The 15973-nt window shown below is 41.0% G+C and overlaps 1 protein-coding gene across 2 annotated transcripts in view; it reads left to right on the forward strand.

Annotated features, from left to right (window-relative positions):
• The window catches only part of gli2a (GLI family zinc finger 2a), a 481485-nt gene that overhangs the window by 354960 nt on the left and 110552 nt on the right, over positions 1-15973 (forward strand). For both annotated transcript variants that reach the window (XM_069934894.1, XM_069934895.1), the window contains 2 exons: positions 244-455; positions 3651-3842. In XM_069934894.1, coding sequence (XP_069790995.1) covers positions 244-455; positions 3651-3842 — 404 coding nt within the window. The remainder of the gene's footprint in view (positions 1-243; positions 456-3650; positions 3843-15973) is intronic.

The following is a 15973-nucleotide window of genomic DNA, read 5'->3' on the forward strand; positions in this document are numbered from 1 at the left end:
TACGAGTTCACTTCTTGATCTAGCTCTCTTTGACCAGATTTGTATCAAAATGGACTCGAGGGCACATTGTAGTTTGATACAGCATGATGTGTCTGGGCTTTAAAGTGACATTGATCATAAATTTTCAGATCCATTTCACCTCCCACAGCATACCTGAATTGATTTCCATCTGCAGGTTCTCAGTGATCGAGAAAAGTGCAAGGTGACTGACCTTTAAGGAATATTGTGCTTCTGTCTTCTTAGGCCTCCTGCCTTGGCTGGAAGTCCCGTCTTCTCCGACATTTCCCTCATTCGGCTCTCTCCTCATCGGAATCCAGCAGGGACAGCGGAGTCCCCTTTCAGCCCGCCCCATCCTTATGTCAACCCTCACCACATGGAACATTACCTGAGGACCATGCATGGAAGCCCTACACTTTCTATGATCTCCGCTGCAAGAGGCCTGAGTCCAGCTGATGGTAAGCCCTTGCTGCTTGCTTCACTTGTCTATCTCTATCTAATAACCTCTGAGGATTTATTTTGTGAAGTAAAATGTGAACACGTGATAAAAGAAAGTAGGCTGTTCTTACGACTGCTTTCGATCTTTGCTTTTTAAATTTTAAATTTAGAGATACTGCACAGTAACAGGCCCTTCTGTTTTGAGCTCATGCTGTGCAAATACACCAATCAACCTCCAAACTTGGTACTTTTTTTGTAAGGTGGGAGTAAACAGAGTACCTGGAGGAAACCCACACAGACATGGGGAGAACTTACAAACTCCTTACAGACAGCACCAGATTCGAACACTGGTGCTGTAATAGCATTGCGCTAACCTAATATAATGTAACACTTGTCTTGTTCTGTTTTCGAACAGCGGTCCTTTCAAATTAGATAAAGGGCATGGGTGCAAAAGACATATATAAAATTTCATTTTCACCTCTGCATAAATCTTTTTCTTAAACACTCACAAAGTAATGGCAAAACAGTAAAATAATTATTTTAGTTGTTCATGGGATTATGGATATCACTGGCAAGGCCGGCATTTAATGTCCATCTTAACGTCAGTGGGTAATAACCACTTAGGGGGTCAAACATGTTGATGGGTCCAGAAAGTTTTAAAGAATCTACAGATGCTGGAAATCTGAAATAAAAGCAGAAAATGTTGGAAGGACTCATGAGGCCCAGCAGCATCCGTGGAAAGAGGAACAGTGAACATTTCAGATCTGCCAACTAGGAAGGAGTGAAATGGTTTATTTACACAGGGGGATGGTGGAGGAAGAGTTGGTTGGAACAAAGGCAGTTTCTCAGCTTGATTGAGATTTGATGACTCAGTGTGACAGTGAAGAACTAATTCTTTGTCTCTGCAATGTTTTGCTAGTGGTAGGGCCATGATACCTGGCCAGCAAAGCTGACAATTCAAAAGTGAAAAAGAAGGGAAAATCTGAGCGACAACATTGCCACACACAAGCTGCCAATTCTCATGCAAACATAAATAAAGAATGCGTGTCCTAAAGTTGAAATTGAATCTTACAAGCTGCAATGTGCCCAGACAGAAGATAACATGTTGACCCTTGAGTTTGCATTGGACTTCATTATAACTATGTAGGAGAGCATAGACAGAAACATTAGAGTGGAATTTGAAATTAAAGTGGTAATCAGCTAAAAGATTTGGGTCACTCCTGTGGACCTAGCACTCCACAATGTGATCACCCAGTTTGTATCCTGTTCTCCAGTGTAGAGGAGGCCACACTGTGAATATTGAAGTCTATATGTCAGAATAAAGGACATCCAAATGAATTGGTGCTTTACCTGGAAAGGCTATTCAGGTTCCTAGTCGTTGGGAAGGGAAGAAGGGAAAGGACAGGTGTTGCATTTTCTGTAGCTGCAAGTGAAAGTTCCATTTAGTGGAGAATAGTAGGAGGCATGGATGAGCAGTTCAGGGAGTGGTGGTGATGCTTTGAAATGCTGAAAGGGGAGAGAAGGGAAATTTGGTTGATGGATGAATCTTCTTGGAGCTGGCAGAAGTTGCAAGGGGATGATCTGTTGAATGCAGAGGCTGATGGAGTGAAAGGAAAAGAGTTGGTCAGTTCAGGAGCAAAAGGGTTGAGAGAAGATTTGCGAGAAATAATTGATAGATCTACAGTCACATGTAGGTCCTGTCAAAATGGCAGTTCTCCCCTTTGAAAGCATATGAAGCATCTCATAAACAATAATTTTTATTTTGCAGCTATTTAGTAGTTTCCCCGGCACCATTAGTAATGCTAGCATTTTACCCTTGCTTATGTAATTAAATTACTTTAAATTGCTGTCCAATGATCAATATCACATGGATAGGGATACCAGCACACAGAGGATAATATGACCCATGGAGTGAAAAGCAAAGATCAAAATCATAGTAGATGGTGGAGAATTTAATATTATTAAATTGCCAACACAATGTTAACTTATAGCCAGCATTGTTTTATTATGCAGAGATGCAAAAATGACAATATCGAAGACTAATTGATGATTGTAGATCTCATAAAGTAGTACCAAGAATTGCCCGTATCACCATTCAATGTTGCCCTGCCACTGAATTGTTTCTGCCCAATCCACATATCCCTAACTGTCAAAACATTAGGAATGTACCCAGCAATTGAGCACTCTTATGTCCTATTACAGAAAGTTCTATTCTATCAATTTACAAGCCTCTTCAACTCATTCTTAAATGATCAGTTTCCTCTTTGACCATTCTGAGCGGAAAATAATAAAACACGGTTTCTTAATGCAGTCTGAAGTCAAACAAGTAACTCAACTTTTTGAATACTGACTGTTCAGTGTATCATTTAAATCAGGCATCGCTTCTCTGCAAGGAAACTTTCTGAAGTGTCGAGTGATAAAAATTACTGTGTTAGTAATGCAGCTACAGGGTTAAGTTATTACTCCTCTCTTCACAATTAGGTTGTGATTATGCAGTCAACATTGTAAAGGTTACGATTGTGTTACCACATCAAGAGGAGTGAGCTTGGTGCACCGGACGGAACCTCGGAGCTTTTCTGAATGAGAGAAAACACTGGGATCCTGTTGTGTCTTGTTGGAGATGGGTGTTCTGTAAGAAGCTCCTCCAGCCCCTCTGGGGTTAATTTAACTACTTAGCTTTGTGTTTGAACTTCCATAAAATTTGGTACTATAGCGACTGTAAGCATGTTATTCCTTTAACAAATAAGATTTAAAGTCATGGAGATTATGTGCACGGAAGAATGTGTTGAGAGTTACGTGTAATTGAGTATGAGCATGAAAGCATATAAGGCAATGTACACAGATGTGACTGCATGTGTAAGTGAATGAGTGTGGCTGTGTTACTATTACAGATTAAAAATCCTCTTGTGGACATGAGCCATAGAGTTGCCACGATTTCAAGCATTTCCATTGATGCTGTTGCAATTTCTCTTTCTCTCTCCATCGCTGAAGTCATTTGGTGCAGTCAGGCTTTGTTTATGAGTTTGAGGAAACTCTGGAATGTGGAGGCCCCAGCTCGCTCAGCTCCTTTCTACACAAACACGCCCAAACCACCGTCACTGAACAGCAGCGATAGCTTCCATCTGGGTAGCAGAGGAGTGCCTGACGTCAGTACAGAAAAATCACAAAGCTTTTTACAACTTTAGGAACGGATATCTTGTTTTTTTGCCCCGCAGTTCCTCATGAGCACTTGAAGGACAGAGGTCTGTTTGGCCTGCCTCCTCCCCCACCAGGAGCTAATCCAGCTGAGTACTACCATCAAATGACCCTAATGGCCACTCATCGAAGTCCATACAGTGACATCCTCATGCAGACCAGTGGAACAGGCGGTCCGACACACATCACAGATTACATCAACCCTGTGGACAGTAAGTACTGTTAGACTTCCTCCTTTTTCATGCTTTTATCTCAGGAATCAGGGAACCACTGCTGCTCAGCGCTCAGATTTTCTCAAAGGAAGTCATTTTCAAAAGAGTGCAGTTATCCTTATTGGTATTAACCCTTTAAGAACTATGTATGAGCCCTGCAATGCAAATGATATGCCTGATATTCCTTTCACATTTGCATCTATCTACTTTGATTGCAGTGAAACTGCAACCTTCATTTTTTCAGGAAAAAAAAAATCCCTCCAATTATTTTTGGTTTCCTTCAAAACCTAAGAAAATACTTCTGGCAGTTGAAGAAAACTTAATATTATTGGCTCATCTGGAGAAAATGAAAATATGTTGTGCACTTATTCTTGTGTCTGGTTTTGTGACATTTAACTTTGAAATTGCAATTTAATGGAAAAATTAATTTATTGCAAGCTGGTGCAAATCTTATCAAAATATAATTTGTATATGTTGTAGTTTGGTTTGAAATTCTTTATTTATTTGTTCTTTGGGTATTTACTTTAGCAACAAGCAGTCCCTGATAATTGCAAACCTGTGCAGATAAAGGTAATACCTCCCCATGGGCTAATTCCTTCTGCTTTCCTAAATGATGCACTACATACAATTGGACCGTTTACAACGGACCTTATTATTCTAAAAGCTCTCCAACTTGTCCCAAACCATTTAAGACTCGTGTTGCTAACTGGCCAGAGTATGAAAGTGATTGGAATGTCTTTCATCAAAAGTGAGGTTGACATTCTTAACGGCCTGGAGGCTATGTATGCATGGAAGTTACACACAAAATGCTGGAAGAACTCAGCCTTGGTGGAAAATTAGATCTCAATGAACTCTTGAGACGAGAGCGTGCAGTGAATAAAGCAGCTTCTGCTGACAGCCAGCACCACTATTTACAAGTGAAGCCGAGGAACTCTGATTAATACAGATTTTGCACATTTTTCTGGTTTGTATCTTTCACATTTCTCTCCCTGTGGAGCACTCCGGGAAGGAGTGGCACACAGACCTGCACTTTGTCTTTCAATTTTTGTTTAGAGGATGTGTGTTATGCAGAATGTGTGGAGCTCAGACTGAAATCACACAGCGTCGCCAGCAGGAGCCACAGGCCTCCAGCTTTTGATTAGGTGCAGATTCCAGACAATCCAGATTTTGCAGTGTGTGCTGAGTGTGTGGATGCTCTGCACCCAGTCCTCGCTGAAAACTTTTTATCTATGTTCTATGGATGAGTTTCTCCGTCCCATGGAAGCCATTTCTCCAAGGGAACAGTGGGGCTGGCAGCTATGGGGAAAGAGTTGCATGAAAGAGCCTTTCAAAGAGAGTGTGAGTAAATGTGCCGCCCAGTGATTTACTAAACGGTGCTAATGAGGATTTAGCCAAATCTAATCCCAGGACTGTGATGAGTTAACTTATTAGTGGTCAGAATGCTACAAACGTGTCTTAATATCCTTAGGCTAGGGAGCATAAGATAAATAGTGCCATTTCTAATCCTGATTTCCAACAGTGACTTCACTTCAAAACTTCCTTAATTCAGTCTACTTAATTCACCTGGGAGGTGCTGAGGCTGTCAAAGGTGCAACATTAATATAACTTTCTTTCTTGATCACTATTCAGTGGGCTCATCTGGAAATTTATTTAAGGGATCTTGAGTTGGGTGGACAGTTTGGATCATTATTGATGTCCTTCAAAGCTAATAATGCACAAATGCTTGTGACAAAGTGTCAGTTCAATAATGTGGGCTATTCCCTGTACATGAGTTCCTTAGCAAAAGGAGGAGAGAAAATCAAATAGGGAGTGAGGGAGAATAGGAACTTGCCTTTTGAATATGGCCCATAAAATGCAAGCTTTTAAATGCTTTCTCTTTGTTTTCTTTTAAATAAATGAATTATTCTCTCTGTGTAACCACATAAATGAAATTTAAATCTTCAATCAGATGTTAACTTTTTTTTATTTTCATGTCTGCCAGTTCACAGAGTTCAATGTCGAAGAAAATCCTAATTTGGTATTGAAGGAAAATCTTGGCTGGAAGTAAAAAAAATGAGGAAGTAACTTGCAGGCAATGTTTATTGAGGCAGGGTTTGTGTTGCGCTGTTGGGAGCGAGTTCTCCGATGTTCTCTCCTGCATTATTTCTGATTTTGAGGTGCTTGATGATGTCATAAGGTATCTGCTAATAGAAGGGGCCTCACTCACCGGACTTGAAAGGTGATGCAATGGCATAGCTAGTTGGATACTCACCGTACCTGAGATGCAGTTTAAACCTGACCTCCACTACTGTTGGTGTGGAGTTTGTTCGTTCTCCCAGTGACTAGGCGGATTTACTCTCTTTTCATCCCTACTGGTTTGGTCAGTTAATTGGCCATAGTATGTTTCCCCTACTGTGTAAGTGAGTGAATAAGGGGGGAGATTCTGCATTGGTGCAGATGGCTGGTGGTGGTCAACACAGGCTAGATGGGTTGAAGATCCTGTCTGTGCTGTGTCAAACTCTGCGACTCCAACTTCCCTCATTCTAGGGTCAACTTGGACATAAAATTAAAATACAAACTCAGCCAATTTGAGGGTGACTTGAGCCCTGACAAATGGTAGGATTCTTTCATGCTCAGGTCAGGTAACCATGCCCAAGTTAGCTCCTGTTGAATTTGGATGAAGTAGCCATGTACAACTTCAGCAAGGAATTGTTTTATCACATAATGTGTTTTATTCATCTATATGAAATACAAGATGCAAATTCTCCAGAGTGAAATATGTTAGTGATATAAAATGCTGACATGTCGACATATTGTCGGAAGTGCGGGCAATGTGATCACATATCTGACACCTAAATCACCATCAAAAAAGTTGGACCTCTTACAAAAAAAAAACCAAGTAGCCTCACTTGCTGAGATTACCACTTGAACTTCAATTTCCAGGACTTCATTGTGCTCAATTGGTCCATATTTTGAATCTATCTGAATCAAGTCTGACCTTGTGATTCTTCTTATAGAGTCAGTATTCTTTGGTCCATCAGTATCTACAACCTTCATAGCTGACACACACCTATATACACTGCTACTTTCTCTGATGGTCACTCTCATTGGAGCAAATTAATGTATGGGATGGTGTCCACACACAAAGGATTCTGGTGTTCATATTTGCCATCATCTTCATGCCAGCATTTTAGGCAGCAGTTCTGTGGCATTTGGGGCTATCCATGCCCATGATCAGTTTTGGCAACAACACAGCAGCTGTTCATACAGCTCCCATCAGGAAAAGTGCAATTCAAGATGTACAGTAAAATGCCTGGTGTCTATGGGGATTGGTAGATGTTGGATAAGTGAATTTTCTGGATGCTTGAGATTGCATGTTGTAACATGGTTAGCAAACTAACAGCGAGGTGAGCCAATTTTAACCTTCCATATTTTGTACCTATTTATTTTCTGTGATTACTTTGCAAGCTGTTTGAGGCTTGAATTCTGGATAACAAGGTGTTATTGTAACCATTTCTTCCCAAATAGAAAATTCAATAAGCAGACTTGGGAAAAATAAAATATTTTTTATCCAATTTAGTGATTTTATTTTCTCTCAGGAGATGCAAGTAGGATGTGCAAACAATTGTATCCAATTTCTAGGCATGAATTTCAATTGTATTTGACTGGAGGGTTAACATTTGCGTTTATTCTCATTATCCACATTTTGCATTACCAATTTGTGGCACATTAAAGGGTCAATGGCCTAATATTTAAGGCAGCTGATATCGCAGACCATCTCGATTCTGTTCCTGGCTTGAATGAAGAGAAACTGAGTGTCGTTTTCCCAGGATGTCCTGAACTCATCAACCCTCTGGCTGAGGAGAGATAAATTGAAAACACACCTTCACTGTCCTTCACTTGGTCCAAAGGGGTGTTGTTCTCATGCAAGGTTGATGGACCCAATGAGCTGATCATCTGTTGGTCAGCAAAGCAGCAGATGTTTGGAAAGGAGTGTCATAAATGAACTGTTTTGGAAAGTATCTCGGGCTATAGCCAGAAAACTAATATCATTACCAGTAGAAATTCTGTAAGACTCCACCAGGACATGCAATTCAGTACGCCTACACCTTAAAGTTGAACAAATGTAAGGAATGAGATGAACTCCTATCCATGAGTCCTCTGAGGGCCTTATGAAAAATCTTCATTCCGCAGCCCTGTGACAGGCCTGCTTCAATCCTTTCCAGTTTTGTTATCTTTAAAGGCTCCAGAGAGAATTTGAGCATAATAAGGGTAAAGCTTGTAAATTAAATGCAATTGTTGCAAGATGAGTGCCTCATTTAGATTCCAGGTGATATCACTTATCACAGAGAAAGTCTCCAACAGTCCTCTGAATCTCAATTGAATTTAAATGATGAAAAATTATAGAAGGAGTGATATTGTTGTTATTTTCATAAGATGCCAGTTAAATTTATGAGTAGTTATACTTGGGCTTAGGAGCCTGTTTCATGAGAACAGCCTCTGATGGTGCAGTCAAAGACTATATAGAACAATACAGTGCAGTACAGGCCCTTTGGCCCTCGATGTTGTGCCGACCCATATATTCCTGCCTAAAACAAAAATACTAAACCCTCCCTACCCCATAACCCTCTATTTTTCTTTCATCTATGTGTCTGTCTAATAGTCTCTAAAATGCCCCCAATGTTTCAGCTTCCACCATAATCTCCAGCAAGGCATTTCAGGCACCCACAACTCTCTGTGTAAATGATCTCACCCCTGATGTCTCCCCTAAACTTCCCTCCCTTAACTTTGTACATGTCCTCTGGTGTTTTCTGATCCTGCCCCAGGAAACAGGTGCTGGCTGTCCAGCCATAATCTCATAATCTTGTAGACCTCTATCAAGTCTCCTCTCATCCTTCTATGCTCCACAGTGAAAAGTCCCAGCTCTGCTAACCTTGCCTCGTAAGACTTGTTTCCCAATCCAGACAACATTCTGGTAAATCTCCTCTGCACCCTCTCCATAGCTTCCACATCCTTCCTATAATGAGGTGACCAGAACTGAACACAATACTCTAAGTGAGGTCTTACCAGAGATTTGTAGAGTTGCAACATGACCTCTCTATTCCTGAACTCAATCTCTCTATTAATCCCAGCATCCCATAGGCCTTCTTAACTATCCTATTAACTTGTGTGGCAACCTTAAGGGATGTATGGAATTGAACCCCAAGATCCCTCTGTTCATCCACACTCTTAAGTAACCAACCATTAACCCTCCACTAAGCCTTCTGGTTTGTCCTTCCAAAATGCATCACCTGTCACTTATCCGGATTGAAATCCATCTACCATTTTTCTGCCCAACTCTGCATCCTGTCTATATCCTCTTGTAACCTTCAACAAACTTCAGCTCCATCCACAACTCTTCCAAACTTTGTGTCATCTGCAAACTTACTGACCCATCCTTTCACCTCTTCATCCAGGTCATTTATAAAAATCACAAAGAGCAGGGATCCCAGAACAGATCCTTGCAGCACTCCACTAGTTACCGATCTCCAGGCAGAATATTTTCCTTCCACTACTACTTTCTGCTTTCTTCTGAGCCCTGAGAGATGAGCTCACTGTGAAGTGAATCCTGTCTTGTGGCATTTTTAACATCGGGTTATCCTGCCTGGGTTCTGGGGCCAGGTAGCCCAGTACCATGGCTGGAGAAGCTACTGCCTCAGAGCTCCAGCATCCCACATACATTGCTGACTCTGTGGAGTTTGCATGTTCTCCTTGTGACAGCATACATTTCCTCCAGATGCACAGGTTGGTAGGTTAATCACCTCTAAATTTTACTGAGAACCTGCTGGCTGCTAGGCACTGTCTCATGGGAACCACGTGTCGGAGCCAGGATTCAAGAGATGGCTGAGGGGCAAGCAGGACTGCTGAAGAGCCTTAGGCTCTGAGGGCTTCCTGATCATGTTGGAGGTTTGGAGCTAGAGCTCAGGCTGCCGATGGATCAAACAGGACTCTGTGTGGCTGCAGCAGCACTGGAAGTGAATCCACGGACACTTCAGTGCTTCTGAAAAGACTCTCTTTTGCTTAGTTTTCTCTCGTACTGTAAGGGCACTGTGCAATATTGACTCTGCCTTACAGCAGGCAAAAAAGTCAAGTTTATTGTCATTTGATTGCACAAGTACAACCCACTGAAAAGCAGTCTCCACTCCTCAGTGCAAAATATGCAGGCACACAACCAGACATAACACAATGCAAACAATACACATGAAGGACTGGTATTTGTCTATACAAGTAAATAAATTAGTATTTTGTGAGTTTGAGAGCCTTGAATGGTTAATTTGACCAATTCCTTTGGTTGTTCAGCATTCTCACTAACTGTGGGAAGAAGAAAAAGTGCATCATGTATGTTTTCATTTTTAATGTATCATTCTGTGACACTAAAAGGAAGCTTGAACCTTGAAAATGACGGGAATGTGGTTGAATAAAATAGGACTGGTGTAGATTCAAGGATAGTTCCTTTCTTGTCGTGATCTTGAATGGACCTCATTGTTCAAGTTTGTCAAATGTGCCAAGCTGCAGTGATAAAGTTTGCTTTGAGAGCAGTCCAGCCGGACATCTCATACAGCAAATGTGGCTCTTTACAGAAGTGTAGAGTTACAAAGAGAGGTCAGTTAACACAGAGCAAATTCTACTATTGTAAGGTTTAATCAGGAACCTGACCACGTTAGGGAAGAATCTGTCCTTGAATCTGGTGGTGCGTGATCTCATACTTGTGAGTCTTCTTCCCAATAGGAGGGAAAAAGAAGAACAGTTGGGTGGCTGGGGAGTGTCATTTAATATAATAAAGGATAATACAAGCAGTCTTGATAAAGTGTTCTGGCCCATAACTTTGACCATTCCTTTTCTCCCACTGATGATGCCCAGTCTGCTGAGATTCTTCAGCAGATTGCGTTTTACTCCAGATTCCTGTATCTGCAGTCTCTTGTGTATCCTGAGTATTTTAATATGTTGGCTGCTTTACCAAAGCAACAGGAGATATAGATGGAGTCAGAAAATGGTAGAATCAAATTACAATTGTTAAAAGATGATGCCCTTGCGCTGTTTGACTGTACTTTTATCTATATCCTGCACTCTGTCTGAATAACACGATACCCTGCACTTTATGACTTACTGTAACACCAACCCTGCACTTTTGTTTCGGAACTATAGAACATTACAGCACAGAAACAGTCCACTTATTTCAAGTTCATGTTGTTATCATCCGCCTGTACATGTACACCACAACAATCAATGTTTCTCCGATCACTAGCCATAATACACATAATACACAGCACATAATAAGCCCATGTCAAGTTATTGTCATCTGATTGTACAAGTGCAACCTGACAAAACAGCGTTCTCCAGTCCTCAGTGCAAAACATACAGGCACACAACCAGACACATACAGGCAATCAATATGTATGCAATTATTCATATGTACAAATAAATAAATATTGTTTCGTGAATATGAGAGTATCGGGAAGTTAATATGAGCAGTTTGTTTGGTCGTTTAGCATACTCATTGCTTCCGAGACGAACCTGTCCCTCAGCATGGTGGTGATGGCTCAACTACTCCTCTATCTCTTTCCCAATGCGAGCATCCAAAAGGTGTATATAAATACATAACGATCTGGAGTTCATCAATCCATGCCAAACTATCATCCTGCCTTGCATCTGGACCATGTCCCTCCATACTCCTTCCATCCATGTATCTATCCAAATTTCTCTTAAATTTTGAAATTCAATCTGCATTTCATTCCATGTACCACCTTCTAAGTGAAGAAGTTCCCACAAATGTTCCCCTTAAACATTTCACAAATTTTCTCTAGTTTTTTTCTCACCCAACCTCTGATCCATTCACCCTCATAATTTTGTAAACTCTTGTCGAATCCTCCTCATTCTCCGACACTCCAGGAAGTAAAGTACTAACCTATTCAACCTTTCGCTATAACAGCTCATCAAGTCTTTGTAAATTTTCTCTGCTCTTTTTCAATCTTATTGATATCTTTTCTGTAGGTAGGTGGTCAAACCTGCTCAAAATACTCCAAATTTGGCCTCACCAATGTCTAATACAATTTCAACAAAAAAAATCTCCTCCTGTAATCAATACTTTGATGTATGAAGGGCAATGTTCCAAAAGCTCTCTTGATGATCCTATCTACCTGTGATGCCACTTTCAAGGAATTATGTGTCTGTATTTCCCAGATCCTTCTGTCTACTACACTACATAGTCCCCTATTAATATCCATGTAAACACTATCCTGGTTTTTCCTCCAAAGTACAACACTGCAAACTTGTCCACATTAAATTCCAACTGCCATTTTTCCAGCTGGTCCAGATCCCTCTTTGAAAGTCTTCCTCTCTGTCCAGTACATCCCCAGTCTTAATATCATCTGCAAATATGCTGATCCAATTTACCAATTTTCATCCAGATTATTGGTATTGATGACAAAAAACAATGGACCTAGCACCAATCCATGAGGCATGCCACGAGTCACAGGCTTCTGGTCAGAGAGGAAATCCTCCACTACCATTCTCCAGCATCTCCTGTAATGCCAATGTCTAATCCAATTTACCATTCTCATCCTGAATACTGAGCGACCGAACCTTCTTGACCAACCACTTATGCGAGACTTTGTCCATTTATTGTACTATCTACTGTGATTAAGTGTGGGTCGATTTGCCAGGATAATATACAAAGCAAAGCTTGTTAGGACAAGAGACAAAAATTCAGTGTGTGTAATTTGATGCTTGATGGACCGTATGCCTGATGATCCTACTTCTGCACTCTATGAATCTTAATATGTATTTAATTGCACCTTTCTTCTACCATTCTTTCTGACAACTCACTGCAGATTGTAAGTCATTACAATGTGATTTAATCTCAAGTTTGAGCTGCACCAGATCTCAACAGCAAAGCTAAAATTAGTTGATGACTCAGACTTGAAATGTTGACAGTTTGATTCCCCTATCTTTGGCCTCAAATAGAAGCCATATGCTGACTTTTCTATTGTCATCGGACTGAGGTCAGTTTACAAAAATAATCACAAAATGTACCAGCAAAATGAATTATCTTGCCCATTATCCCACTTGCATTGGCCAGGGACATTGCATTGTATAAGAAAGTTCTGTTCTTGCTTATAATTTCCCTCCTCCCTGTGATAGAATGTTGCCTATTTATCATCCAGGTTTGTATATGAAGAATAGCCACTTGAAAGGTATAGTAAGAGTTATCTAGGATGCACATACCTGCAGACATCACTGCAGTATACACGAAGGAAGACACATTGGAAGGATCAGAAAAATAATTGCTACTCCCAAACACTTAAGGCAAATATGTGCTCACACACACAAAGCCTCTATTTGACAATTTGTTTTCATCTAAGTGGTTCCAAATTTGCATTGCATTAGTGAAGCTCAATTTCAAGCCCACACAAGTAGATAGATTTTATTTTAAATTCAGGATTCATTGTTGGGATACACAGGTACTATATGATTCAAATAAAGTAAAAATTTTCCATAGAATACTTGAAGGGACAAATTGCTTGAGTTATTGGAGATTTCTTCCCTGCCATCTCTACTCTCTGGCCTCCCCAACCCTCCACCTCCCCCTTCTGACATCCCCAACCCACCATTTACCCCTATTCTTTCCATTCAGAGTGCTATCCTCTCCCCCTATCAGCTTTTCTTTTCTTGTGCCTCCACAACCTGTGCTCCTCCCCCGACTATTTTATTCAGACACCTGACGCTTTTAGCTCATATATCTGTGAAGTGCTCAGGCCCAAAGCATTGGTCATCTTTGCAACATAAAGAATACAGGATGACTTGCTGAGTTTCTCAAGCATTTTTTGTGTACTCCTTTATTTCTGCCTTGGTAACATAGGGTACTTGTGATCGCTAACGTATTGATCGTAGGAAGCGTAGTGATGTAATGCCATTGAATGTCAAGTGTGGGCCGCTGGATTCTCTCCTGTGGGAGGCTATCATTCTCTGGCACTTTAGTGGCGTGACTATAATTTTCCATTCAATAGCCCATGCATGAATGGTGTTTACATCATGTTCTGATCATATGCTGAGCAGTTGTAGATGAAATTGAACATTACACAGTAACATTAAGCACCCCACAATTCTAGAGACAGGAGATTCGTGATGAAAGGTTTTGGCCCAAAATAGCAGCCATTCTCTTTATCCCACTGATGCTGCTTGTAGACTGTTCTTGAACCAGATTATTTATGATTCCTAATTCAGACCTTTGATAAAAGGAAGGTCATTAATGTAGCTGAAAATGGTCAAAGGTAGGTGTTCAGGTACTGGGCTAATTAACCGACAATCACATCCATCTTCTTTTGTGCAAAGTATGACTTTTTTGATAGTTATTGACTTGATCTTTTCCAGGGTGCTTTCAGGACATACTTGGTCAAGTAGTGCATAACGATAATGGCAGTCACTTTCACCTCACTTCTGGAATTCAGCTCTGATATGGGTTTGGTCCATTGGTGTGGATGAGGTCTGAAGTCGAGTGGTCCTGGCAAACATGAGGGAGATATTAAGAATATCTACTCAGCTAGTATCAATAAGTAGGTGATAGAATAATCAAGTAATTCAACACAGCAATGGGTTGCTTGGCCATTTTCATGTTCTCTATTGTGACAGATTATCTTATATTTTATATTTTGTACAGGAGATAAATTGTGGCAGGTTTTTTTTTTAAGTTTAGGTCACATACAGATATAAACACTTTTCATTTAAAATGCCAGAACTCTGCTCAAGCCAGACAGCTCAGGCTGCGAGTGCCTTGGCAGTAACTTTGAAGAATTCCTATAAGGACTTCACAAGTAGGTGTTAATTGGACATGCTGTGGAGTAATGGATTAGTTGTTTTGGAAAGCAACAGATAAATGAACTCAGAAGATTAGGTCCAGAGCCACCGTCTGTCTGAGTACAGTTGGCTGTTCTAAGAGGGTCATGTGGCTTTCTCTGAGTGAGGGAGAATTCAATTTTACAGTTCAGCAGCATCAACCAGGACTGGAACATGACAAGCTGGCAAGCTTGTGGAAAAAACCCATTTTGAAGATAGGTTGTGAGTTCTTAGTTCAGCCTGGTCAAAGCCCTTGTGATCCATACAAGAGGAGAGGACTGGCTGCAAAATATTTCACTTGAAATAAGGGAAACAAAAAGGAACTCGGTGGAGACCTGAAAGAAAGAGGTTATCATCTGGAAAACCCTGATGGGGCAAGTTTCTTTGGCAAGACACTGAAGTGGCTAATCAGAAGGAATCAGTTGTGGGTGTCCAATGAGCAACAAATCTCTCTTGGAAAACTGACAAGAACCTTCCTGAGTGGTAACCATTTACCTTTCAAGCACCAAAGCCTGGTGAAATTCATACATGTTAAATTCTGTGCACAGTATAAGAATTGCCTGGTACCATTGAACTTGGAAGAGTGAGAAGTGAGATTGGACTGTGAACCAAAGAACTTATCTGAACTTACACGTGCACTTAGAATCAGAAGGGGGTTAAGTTAAGTAAGTTAGTAGTAATAAGTTAGAGTTTGATCCTGTTTTCATGTTTAAAGATGATTAAAAGCAACTTTTGTTATAGTAACCATTTGTCTTGGTGAATGTCTATTGCTGCTGGGTTTTGGGGTCCTCTGGGCTCATGACACTCTCAAGTAGCTCTACTTAGTCCATAGCATTCTTTTCTTTCTTCTTTGGCTTGGCTTCGCGGACGAAGATTTATGGAGGGGGTAAAATTCTTTGGCTTGGCTTCGCGGACGAAAATTTATGGAGGGGGTAAAAAGTCCACGTCAGCTGCAGGCTCGTTTGTGGCTGACAAGTCCGATGCGGGACAGGCAGACACGATTGCAGCGGTTGCAGGGGAAAATTGGTTGGTTGGGGTTGGGTGTTGGGTTTTTCCTCCTTTGCCTTTTGTCAGTGAGGTAGGCTCTGCGGTCTTCTTCAAAGGAGGTTGCTGCCCGCCAAACTGTGAGGCGCCAAGATGCACGGTTTGAGGCGATATCAGCCCACTGGCAGTGGTCAATGTGGCAGGCACCAAGAGATTTCTTTAGGCAGTCCTTGTACCTTTTCTTTGGTGCACCTCTGTCACGGTGGCCAGTGGAGAGCTCACCATATAACACGATC

This window comes from Narcine bancroftii, chromosome 4, assembly GCF_036971445.1.
Source record: "Narcine bancroftii isolate sNarBan1 chromosome 4, sNarBan1.hap1, whole genome shotgun sequence".
NCBI classification, from domain to species: domain Eukaryota; kingdom Metazoa; phylum Chordata; class Chondrichthyes; order Torpediniformes; family Narcinidae; genus Narcine; species Narcine bancroftii.